A 12,736-nucleotide genomic window follows, 5' to 3' on the forward strand; every position below is an offset into this window, starting at 1 on the left:
AAATTACAATACACTTGAAGCAGTAGCTGTAATTAGATACAATCACATGAAATATTTCTCATTTGAGCCAAATATAAATAAAAACAATTAAATCACTTTTTCAAACCCTGTTGACATACTGATCACAATCACTGTAATTTTCTACTTTATTTTTCAGTATATGCATAAATGTTTGCAGTTCTAACTCTTCTATTGCAAACAAAATGTAAATTTCCACATGTACTGAATATGACATAATAGAAATCTGTCAGTTTAAATCTATTAAAGACTTTTTTGTTCACCTTGTTCAGATGGTCAGATGAAGTCTTAAAACATTATTTTGATGAAAATAATGCTTTATATTTTGACCTTCTTTGATCTTAAATTCAAGACATAATGAATAATTGCTACTGTTACAAACACTAAAGATTGCATGCATCCCATCCAAATCCAAAAATAGATGGCCATATTTAATTTATGTGGAAACAACAGGGCATTAACCATTGTTAATCAGTGAAAGCACCCCTTGAGGTGAATCAGGAATTTATTTGTCCATGATACTCTCTACTGATAATCTGGGCAGTATTTCAGAGGGAGTTTAAGATGACACATATTACCGTTGGGCTTGAAGAAGAGTTGGGGAGATCTCCTGGTGTCCTGGGCAGCATTTACCCCACAGTCAACACCACTTGAAAGAAAATGTAAATAAGGCTCTATGGAGATACTGAGGGGTACAAATAAGTTACCTGAAAGTGGCAGTGCAGGCTGACAAGGGTGATGAAGAAAGCACACAGTCTTCATTGTCAGGGCGCTGAGTCCAAAAGTTGAGACATCATGTTACAACGTACAAGATGTGGGTGAAACACATGCAAAATACCATGTGCAGTTCTGATCACCATGCTGTAGGAAGCACGTGATTATGGTTGACAAGGTTCAGAAAAGATTCACAAGGATGTTTCTGGGATTGGTGGACTAGATGTGAGAAGAGACTGGAAAAGCTTCACCTGCAACAGAGCAGGTCGAAGGGAGTCTTTATGGAGACGTCTAAAATCATGAGGGGCATAGATAAGAAGGATGATCTCTGTTCTTTTCACAGGGTATAGGAATCTGATGCTCAAGGGTAATAAGTGAGAGGGCAATGATTTTAAAGACACCCGAGAGTCAAGATTTTCCACACAGAATGTGTTGCATACGTGGAATGGGCTGCCAAATGAAGTAGTGGAGGCTGGTACCGTTACAATGTTTAAAAGACATTTGGACAGGTACATGGATAGGAAATGTTTCCAGGGATAAAGGACAAATTCAGGCAAATGGGATGAATTCAGGAAGATACCTTGGCCAGCAGAAATGAATTGGGATAAATGGCCTGTTTCTGTAATGCGTAACTCAATGAGGACCTGGATTTTACTTCTTTCATCCTGTGACATGCTGCATTGTGCAAGTGTGTTCAGTACATTTCACTTGCATTAAAGTCATGATGTCTTAATATAGATAAGATTTACCTTCAGTCAATTAAATCATATTTTGTAGATGTTCCTTGTTGGATTATTGCTGATTTTAGCAAATTCCATGAAGTATTAATGACCATAATGAATGAGAGATCAACAGGCAATACAATGTCCATTTCAAATACTGCAATGATTGTCAGTAAGGAATACATTACACATTCAAATGAATCTAAGATACAAATGTAATGAAGATATTTATTCCGATTTTTAACTTTACACATAAAGTTATTTCAAGAAGCCCGAACACATGATTTTCAAACCAAAACAGAATTAAGACTATCAACCCATTGAGTCTGCTCTGCTATTCAAATCATGGCTGATGTAAATTTCCTCTCAATCCTATTCTCCTTAAACTTAAACATGGCTTCGGTGTCACTGGAGATTGTTTCACTTTTGTTGACATGAAATTCTCCTGGCTACCTAATTACTACCGATCCTTTGCACTTGATTTCAATTTTCATACTGTTAAACATATGGAGTGATAGAATTACACCTGAAAATTCTCCCCATAATGCTTAACACCCCTATTAATCAAGAACCCATTGACCTCTGCTTTAAATATACTCTATGACTTGGCCTCCACAGCTGTCTGTGGCCACAGATTCACCACCCTCTGACTGAAAAAATTTCTCCTCCTCTCTTTTTATTCTGAGGTTGAGTTCTTTGGCCCAAGACTCTTTCACTACTGTAAATATCTACTCTATCCAGCACTTTCAATATTTGGTAGGTTTCAATTGGATCCTCCATCATCAGTGAGTACAGGTTCAGAGTCATCAAATGCTCCTCATATGTTAACACCCTCACTCCCAGGATCATTCTTGTAAACCTCCTTTGGATCCTCTCCAATACCAGCACACCCGTCGTTAGATATGGGGCCCAAAACAGTTCACAGTACTCCAAACGTCGTCCGATCAATGCCTTATAAGTCCTCAGCATTACACCCTTGACTTTTATATTCTAGCTACAATGAATGCCAATATTTCATTTGCCTTCCTTAACACTGGCTCATCCTGGATGTTTACATTGAGGGAATCCTGAATGAAAACTTTCTGAATTTTCTCCCCATTTTGAAAATAGTCTGCATCTTGATTCCTTCTTCCAAAGAGCACGAGGATACACTTATCTACACTGTCTTCTATCTGCAACTTATTTGCCTATTTCCCAAGCTGTCCAAGTCCCTCTGCAGACTTCCTGCTTCCTCAACACAACTTAGCTCTCCACCTATCTTTGTATCATTTGCAAATTTGGCCACAAAGTCATTAATTCAATCATTCAAATTATTAATATATAAACATGAAAATTAGCAGACCCAACATTGACCCCTATGGAACACCATGAGTGACCAGCAGCCAACCAAAAGGAGCTCCCTTTATACGCATTCTTTGCCTTCTGCCAATCTTCTATCCATGCCAGAATTTCCTTTTGGGTATATAGGCTCCAATCTTGTTTAGCAGCCTATTTATGTCATCTTGTCAAAAGACTTCTAAAAAATCAAGTAAACAACATCTGCAGATTTTCTTGTTTAATCTCTACTGACTCTTCTTGTTTATCCCATTTGTTACTTCCTCAAAGAATGCACACAGATTTGTCAGGTAATATCTCACCTGAAGGAAATCATGAGGACTTCAGCCTATTTTATCATGTGATTTCAAGCAGTTTGAAGCCTCATTCTTCTCACCTACGGATATTAGGCTAACCAGTCAATAAATGTATCTTTAGCTTCACTCCCTTCTTAAAGAGTGGAGTGAAATTTACAATTTTACAGTCCTTTGCAATGATTCCTAACAATAGTAATTCTTGAAGGATCACTACTAATGTGTCCACAATCCCTTCAGCCACCTTGGTATGTAGTTTTTTCTGGCTTTCTGCTAATTTTTAAAATACAGTGTGGCCTCTCTTGCTTTTGTGCAGTTTTTGACTTCCCTTGTCAGCCACCATTGCCTCACCCTTCCTCTAGAATGCATCTTCTTCTTTGGAAAGAAATGATCGTGAGCCTTCAGAACACCCCAAGAAACTCTTGCCATTGCTGCATTGCTGTCATCCCTGCTTGGGGCCCATTCAAATCAACCCCCCCCCCCCCCTTCAGCTCCTCTCTCATGACTCTGAACTCAATGTAAAACAAAACTGCAGGAAGCTCTTGACAGAGCAGTGATGAAATGAACTGAGATGTAATTTCAATTTCTCTTGCCTCAGTCCCTACGCATCCTGCGGAATGAATTCAACATTTTCTGGAATGTGTCTCCTAATAGCTATTGCTAAAATAGCAGTTTATCTCACCTTTAAGTTATTAATGCTACAATCTTGCTTTTATCTCTGTCTCTCATGCATAGTGTTTAACAGCACTGTCTCATTTTTGTCGGAGTCAAATTTTTGAAGAGTTCAATCAATCTAAATAAAATGTTACTTTAGCAATGTTCTTAAAAACAAAATGATTATTGACTTGTTCTATCATCCTGAACATTAAAAGAGCAATAGCATTCAATAAAGAATCTCTAACAGGCCTACAGTACAAAATGACTTATTATGGCATGATCTTAACAATAAGCCCCACTGAAGCTTTTCACTGCAATAGTTTGTTCTTAACTTCTGATGTTTTTTTTTGGAGTAGGAGTGCTTGCAGGTCTGATTGGTAATAGTCAGAAAGTAAATTGCAAGAAAAAAAAATCATTATAGTTCACAAGGAAATAGTGAAAGATTGGAGCATTGCATTGTGAAGGCAGTTGATTTTTCTCTTATTAGAAATGACTGCTTTCTTCGAATCTCAGCAGCAAAATGGGTATTGCCAATCGCATATTGTGGGCACCACTTATTTTTGCAATTCATGTAGGGTTAATTAAACTCAATGGGAAAGCAAAATCCAATACTTTGGATAATGTCCCACCATATACTATGAGGTCCTTAGGTTCAAGGAAAAGAAAATCACTTTTTGCTCAAATTTATTGATCATTACTGTGGAGTTATTGGCTAGTCTTTCCAGAAATATTATTGGACTTAAGTGTCCAAGCTAACAACTTCACTACTTGAGCTTTGCACCTTTAAATATCTTGAAAGGTACGCAGGGACACTTTGCCCTCTTCTCCAGCTGTGCCAAGTAGAAATAATAGAACCATTTTTTTTCTATTTTTAATTGGAGATGCTCCTAATGATCAAATTTGCTCATAGCCATGAGCATAATTAAGTCAATAGTCCTTTTCACATTTTAATTAATGAGCCTTGCCTACAAGATTGCTTGCTGCATAAAGCTTCAGTTTAATATTCTGCCCTACGATCATTTACCATTCAGCCTGAAACAAATGTGATTAGAAGACTTCAGGACCTTCACACAAATCTTGAAGATGATCAGACAGTTTTCCATGAATAGATGGAGCAAAATGAACTAAAGCACATTATATTTAGTTCTAATTTTATTTCATTTTATTCAGGCATTAATGAGCTCAAATTATGTTATCCAACACAGATGACTACTTCATTTCAGTTGTATCAAATCACTCTGTCCACTGTTTCAACAAGTCAAAGGCCTTGAAGCCTTTGAGGACTTTTTAGAAAAAATGGAGGAAAACGTCTGATGCCAAATGCTAAAGTGCATAAGCGAATGTAAACAGAATATTCAAGTTAATGTTCAATCAACCACGTTGCATTCCCATGAGTAACTAAATCCTGAGAAAGACAAAACGTAAGTTTAGAGAGTTAGCTCCACCTGTGTCAGTGTAGTGAATATTTACATATCTGTAAAGTGACTACAATTAGGTCGAGTGGTTGGCCATCATTTTCTCCATTAAGTTCACTTGGCAGCAATGCATTCAATTTGTTATATTTGTTTCTCGACATAATATAACTATTGTCAGAAATAAAGGGTAGCTGCACAGATGTATATGACAACATTGCACAGCTAAATAAATATTATCTGGACGAAGATGCTGATCCATTGTTTAGTATTGATGATGTGGATGGACTCATATTTAGCAGAAATAGCTGCAACATTTCTTTGCAGACCATTGATGGGAAAGGCATCAACTCACTTGTGTGGAAGAATATGGGGATACTGTATTTTATTGAAACCTATCAATTAAAGCCTTGGGTAGAGTGGGCATGGAGAGGATTTTCTGATGGTGGAGGAGTCTGGGACCAAAAATCACAGTCTCATAATACAAATTTGTCTCTTTAGAAGAGGAAGAATTTCTTTACCCAGAAGTTATGGATACTGTGCATGGAATTCATTGCTGCGGACAGGTGTGGTGGTTAAGTCAATGAGTACAGATACGTTCTTGATTAGGAAGAAAATTAACGGTTATGTGGAGAAAGTAGGAAAATGGGGTTGAAAAGGACAATACCTCTTCCATGAAGGAATAGTGGGGCAGATCCGATGGACTGAATGGTTGAATTCCACTCCGATATATTCTGGTCTTAAAATCCATGTTAAAATGATGGACAGTGTACAATAGAACACCATAGCACAGAAACCAGGCTATTCGGCCCTTCAAGTCTGTGCCAAAAACATTATTTCACTAGACCCATTGACCAACACCCATTCCATAACCCTCCAAACCTCTGCCATCCATGTTTCTATCCAATGTATTCTTAAAACTTAAGAGTGAGTCCGCATTTATCACATCAGATGGCAACTCGTTCCACACTCCCACCCCTCTCTGAGTGAAGAAGTCCCCCCTAATGTTCTCCGTAAACCTTTTCTCTTTCACCTTAAAGCTATGTCCTCTCGTATTTATCTCTCCTAATATAAGTGGAAAGAGCCTACTTGCATTTACTCTGTCTATACCCGTCATAATTTTGTAAATTATCAAATATCCACTCATTCTTCTATGCTTCAAGAAATAAAGTTCTAACTTGTTTAAACTTTCCCTGTAACTCAACTCCTAAAGACCCAGCAACATCCTAGTAAATCTTCTCTGGACTCTTTCAATATTACCGATATCCTTCCTGTAGTTTGGTGACCAGAACTGCACACAATACTCCAAATTTGGCCTCATCGATATCTTAAACAATCTCACCATAACATCCCAACTCCTGTACTCAATGCTTTGAGTTACTACCCTGTCTACCTGTGATACCACTTTCAGGGAATTAAGTATCTGTATTCCTAGATCCTTTTGTTCCTCTGCACTCCTCAATGCCGTATCATTTACTATGTATATCCTTCCTTGGTTTGTCCTTCAAAAATGCAACAACTCACACTTGTCTGCATGAAATTCCATCTGCCATTATCTGGCCCATTTTTCCAGTTGGTCCAGATCCCTCTGCAAGCTTTGAAAGCCTTTCTCGCTGCCCACAAGTGTCGTCAGCAAGGTTTCTGATTCAATTTCCTACATTATCATCCAGATCATTGATATAAACAACAAAGGTCCCAGCACTGATGCTTGAGGCACACCACTAATCGTAGGCTTCCAGTATGAGAAGCAATTTTCCACTACCACTCTCTGTCTTCTCCCATTCAGCCAATTTCAAATCTAGTTTACAACCTCTCTAGTGTCTGAACCAGCCTTCCATGTGGGACCTTGTCAAAGGCCTTACTAAAGTCCATGTAGACAACATCCACAGGCTTTCCTTCATCTACTTTCTTGGTAACCTTCTCAAAAATCTTTAAGATTCATTAAAGACGGCCTACCATGCACAAAGCCATGCTGACTATCATTAATCAGCCCCTGGCTGTCCAAATATTTGTATGTCCAATCTCTCAGAGCACCCTCCAATAAATTACCGACCACTGAGGACAAGCTCACCAGTCTGTAATTTCCTTGTTTACTTTTGGAACATTTTTAAACAATGGAACAACATGAGCAACCCTCCAATCCTCTGGCACCTTACCCGTGGCTAAGGACATTTTAAATATTTCGGCCAGTGCCCATTCCTTCAAGGTCTGAGGGAATGTACTTTCTGTTAGTGAAGAGAGAGATATTTGTGCTGTTGGAATAAAGAAAAAACATCAAGGGTTCTGCTTTGTTGGGAATGTTTGTACTTTGAGTTAAGGATGGGGTATGTCTACTTGTATCCAATCAGCAGAAGCGGATCGCTTCCCAATTGTGCTTTGTCGGACCCAATGCCTGTTTTTTAAAATAAGGTGATTTGGAACGCAAGTGCAGATTGCCGTCACTTGAGAGGGAGAGATTGAGGAGGGAGAGAGAGCAACAGCAATCTGCAACTGTGTTCCAAATCATAATGTAGGTTGTGAAGTGATGGCACTGCCCCTAGTTACCAGACGCCATCTTGAGCTCCCGGCAGAATTGGGGTATGTCAGGAGGCTGAAGTCCCCGGTGCCGCTGGGAGGCTCCTGGCAGGAACGTGGACATTGGGTCAACCTCCAAGTAGAAGAAGGGATGTCAGTCTCTCAGTGGGAGCGGCTTATCCAACTACCTATACAGGTAGGCCTTGACTTCTGATAATTTCACCTTACTATGCGAGTCACGGAAATGAATCCCATCGTAAGTAGGGGGCTCTACCTGCTGGGTCAAGTTACTGTGTCAATTATGCTACCAACGTGCACATCTTTCGGATGTGGGAGGTAACAAGAGTGCCTGCAGAAAACCAAAGTCATCATATGGAAAATGTGCAAACCGCAAAGATGGCACTGATTGAGCCCACATCACTAAAGCTGTGATGAGTGCCAGTATGTCACCCCAAAAACTACATGATTTAGTGCAAGCTCCACAAGGAGTGCTGCAGAGAGAATGGCATGATCTCCAGCATCGGTGACACAAGAGGGAAGAAGAGAAGTGAATAATCAGATTTCCTGAGTGATGTGAAAAAAATTTTTTTAATTTCCTAACCCTAATAAAGACAGGATAATGTGATTGAATTTCTAAACTATATTAATGAGGACAAAACTTGTATTTATCAGATTCCCATCCTTTTTAATAGATTATAATCTCATTATAATAGTTGAAGGAAATTTTGTACAGAATGGGAGAAAATTGTACACCAATTTCTACTCTATGATTACAATGTTTTCAATTTGAAGAAATGTTCTGTGATGGATTTGAAGTATGTGTCACAACCCAAATGCAAATGTGATTTCCAATTAGTTCGTATGCAACTTGCACTTTGATGATTAAACATACCATAAAGCTGATGCCAGCTGTGCCAACATGTCCAATTAACAATGAGGGCAATAACAAACTTATACATTTTGGAAGCTACAAGTCATTTTTGGGGGGGAGGGGGTGGGGTTCAACTGAGAATGCACTTTACCTCTGGGGTTGGTGAGAGAGGCTTCAAAGGCTTTCCCCCCATCTCCACAATGGTTCTGATCAAATGGGAGGCATTGATCTCCTGTTCCAGCCACCACCTGAGAGTTCCTTAAGAGATCTTTGGTTTGTGTCAGGGACTTCACTCTGTACACTTTCCTGGTGCTGGTGTCTGACAGGTAAAGCAATCCAGAAACAGGATCGACCGCTAGGTAGTACTTGTGAGCTGGACTGTGGCTGAAAGAAAAGGAAAAGCAATTTAGAACTTTGCAGATTTGGCTTCCTTTATCTGTGCATTTTTTTTTGTCTGAAGGAACAGTTGTGCAAAGGGTTCAAAAATTTGTTTCATTTCTAGTTAAATCTCACAATCATAAAAGTGCATATTGTGACTAATAATCCTATTTCATTAACTTCCTGATTTTCTATTTCTGTGTAGCTCTTCATGTAAGCTCTCGACTGCTGTTATGTCTGCTGGTAATATTCTTCACAGATTCAAGAGGCCAAGCCCCTGACAAATAAATTATTTCCATGGCAACCAAATCAATATGTCGCTCAAGTGACCATGAAGTACTAACTCATTTCCACTCTTTTAATCGTGTCAAAGCGAAGACTTTTAAACCAATCTGCAAAGTCTTCAAGGTTTAACTCCTCCTGAATGGAAGCACCAAAAATAACATAAATTCTGTACATGAAGTAAGATCAATCTGGATTTGAACGATTTATTTCATCAACAGCCCAGATTGAGGTATATAGCTGATGGAGAATGAAAAACTTACGAACAGATCTCTGTTGTGTTTTAACTCTATAATTTACAGATGCTTTTGTGCACGTGTGGAGCTCTCTGCTGTATATTTTTACTGTCATTTATTTTCTATGTTTCTCTGACTGGCACACAATACCCTTGGATGTGTTTGACCATCTGCCATGTCATTTCTGATTGTTGCAAAGCTTGCAGAAACAATTCTCATAAGCTAGCAAGAAAAAAAAATGATTGTACTAGTGCTGTCAGACACTGGAGCACCTGATGCCAGACGATACAGCTGAACAAGCGTGTGGCAATGCGGGTGTCCCTCTCTCTCTCTCAATGGATGACTGATAGAATGCCTGAAGTTGAACATTGCTGTGGTGACTACTTTGAGTCTCTTTGGACAAAAATACTTGATCCACCAGCTGTGCAGGTACAAAGTTTTGCCAGCTCTCATCTGGCTTCAAGCTGCTTGTCTGATGAAAGCAATGTATGTCACCCAGGAGCAAGTCGGTTACTCTGTCCATCAACAAGACAGTCAATAGCAAACAGGCCATTGATATCTGACACATTGTTTACTCTGTTATCTTTATACTGATGTAAAGCTCAGCGCAAATCATTCTAATTTGACTGTGGCAGTGTACGAAATCAGCCTTCTGTCGGTTTGTTTTGTACCAGAATTAAAGTGATGTAGCTTAAAACAAAGGCGGACGAGTACCAATAAAAGTGCGGATCACACACTGTGGTAAGCAGTTAGGGTTGAATCAGAATAGAGAATGCAGTTCACTTCTTTCTAAATGTTAGTTAACCATTATTCATTTTGGAAGTCCTTTTTCTGTATAGTGTAATACAGTAATTGATCTTGCTGCTGGGGTGTACTGGTTAGGTTCCTAATAAACTATCGGACCAATTAATATTCTGAGCTGCTCTGTCAACAGCTCACATAATTTTGCTATCAACCACACGAGTCAACTGTATATCCCAGTGGCTAACTGAAGCTGTGTTTTGGCAGGTACCTCTCCATTTCAATACACTTCAGCAGTCACCTGCAGCAGATGAAGGTGCACTTCTTCCAAATGCAATGTTTTCCAGGTGGAGGACATGATTCACTTTACTTGTCGTGCCAATACTGGTGAAGTGTGCGAAAAAACATGAATGAAGCGTGTCCATTACCAAAATGTTTGGTTCAGTAGCAGCGCTTTCAACTCACAGTTAGGCATCATATGGACTAGCACAGACTTCGCACACATTACAGTAAGGCAGCACAGTCGGAAAGGAGACTGGTGTAGCAGCTGAGCCTGTTTCACAACCTTTGGGAGCAGGGTTTAGGGCTGATCTTGGTGCTGCCAGTGTGAAGAGGTGGAATGGGACTGCTTTGCTTGGAACCAGCATGACTCTTTCTGTGGCAGGATAACTAAGTAAGAAAAGTTTTTTTTTCCCCACTCATAGTCCACCAACATTAGGCAAAGGGTAAAAGGAAAATGCTGGAGAAACAATATGGAAGTGATAAGGGAAGATTATCCCTCAGTAGATGTGAGGGAAATATGGGAAGGCAATGGGATGAGGACAGTTTGGACAGAAAGGGGATTGGGTCATTTGGCATGCAAATTAGGAATTGGGTTTAGGTTTTGGGGTGAAATAAAGAAATGATTGGGGCAAAGAAAGGAAGTGGGAATGGACTCTGGCAGGATCTATCCAGAAGATAATGAACATCTTGGACTTCCTGGCAATGGGCAACTCATATCAAGCCTCATTTAAATCATGTCACATCCAACCTCAATCCAGCCTCTAAGACTTCTTCCATCTGTGCTCCTCATATGCACAGAAGAACTCTGCACAATTGACAACAATGCTCTTGCACATGCTGAAGCGCCTCTGCATGTCTACACATCATCCGGGAAGAGATACACAGCAGCCTTTTGAGAGAATGCGACCAACACAATAGGTAGTCATGACCATCAATTAAATGTTGCAAAAAATTCTATTGTGCATCAATAGGATTTCTGGGCTCTCATTAAGAGAAATGAAAGCTATTTGTGTTTACACTACTATATTGAATTAAAATTAATGAATTTATTCTGTTGAAATAAATAATAGCATCTGCTAGATGTCATACATGGCCTGGAGTCATTGCTTCTCCCCGAATATTGGCTAATTAGAATGTTGCTCACAAAGAACGAGCAGGCTGAATAAAATCACTCCTGAATTTTCAACATAACCCAAAACACATTGACTTAATATCTAGTCCTGGTGTGGAATGCAATTAAAACTATTGCTTAATCTTTTAAAGGAGAGAATAAAGAGGTCTAATTAACATGGACTAATAAACAGCAAATGAACACATAATTGGAATGTTTTGATTGGATTGTCCTGACTGATTTCGTTCCGTGGCTCATATTACCATACCACATTGTACATTCATTCCTCTTAGAGGTTATAAATTGGCAGAGTCTCCTTATCTCCATCTTGTCTGACCTGATGAACAACCCACTGGTGGCTCCAGTTGAGGAGTAACCTAGACGTACGTCTTTTACCCATGAACAATTTTTCCCTTTCCCTGCCACCTTTGTACTCACCTTCGACAAACATCAGGGACATTGCTATTATAAACGAGACCATTTGCTACTCCTACAACTTCCCCAAGCCCACTGAATGAATCCATGTTCTGAGCTTCTTTGTCATGGACACACTTTTTCTCTATTTCCCTCATACTTTGAGCTAATTTTTAAGCAGTCACTGACTGTACATTTTCCTGTCTTTCCTTCCCTCCATCCCCAAATCTGGATGACCATGGTCACTTGATGTCACTCCTCAAGAACATAGCTTGCCTTTTAAAATGATTGCTCTCCTTTGGAAAAGAACCATGAAATCACCCTTTTTGTTTATCCCACCTCTAACTTCAATGGTGATTCTAGAGACCTTGAATGCTTTGTCATTTTAGGCTTGAAGCTTTCTATGGGAGGGCAAATCAGTATCTTTGGAAGGCAAAAGAAAGAAGTTGACATTTTGGATTGCCAGCATTAAGCAGGTCAGAGGTGGGGGAGAGGGGTGAGTGGATAGAGGCTGGTAGGCTGATAGATGGAACCAGATGCGGAGGGGATGATAGACGGATGGAGGGGATGATGGATGGACAGCTGATAGGGGAGAGGGAGTGAATCAGATTAGTAGGTGATAGCTGAATCTTATCACATTCTGCTTAGGTAGCTTCATTGCATGAACGTTGAATTTTCCACTTTCAGATAACACACACCCCTGTTATTCTCTTCCCACTCAACTGTTTGCCTTAATTTCTTCTCCATTTCATCAAC

The 12,736-nt window shown here is 39.5% G+C and overlaps 1 protein-coding gene across 13 annotated transcripts in view; it reads right to left on the reverse strand.

Moving 5' to 3' along the window:
* The window catches only part of tenm1 (teneurin transmembrane protein 1), an 832,896-nt gene that overhangs the window by 102,644 nt on the left and 717,516 nt on the right, over positions 1 to 12,736 (reverse strand). For all 13 annotated transcript variants that reach the window (XR_011342879.1, XR_011342876.1, XR_011342875.1 and 10 more), the window contains one exon: positions 8,688 to 8,920. Coding sequence is in view for 8 of the 13 variants with exons in the window: in XM_069892937.1 (XP_069749038.1) it covers positions 8,688 to 8,920 (233 nt within the window). In the remaining 5 variants the exon portion in view is untranslated. The remainder of the gene's footprint in view (positions 1 to 8,687; positions 8,921 to 12,736) is intronic.

This window comes from Narcine bancroftii, chromosome 8 (assembly GCF_036971445.1).
Source record: "Narcine bancroftii isolate sNarBan1 chromosome 8, sNarBan1.hap1, whole genome shotgun sequence".
Taxonomy (NCBI): domain Eukaryota; kingdom Metazoa; phylum Chordata; class Chondrichthyes; order Torpediniformes; family Narcinidae; genus Narcine; species Narcine bancroftii.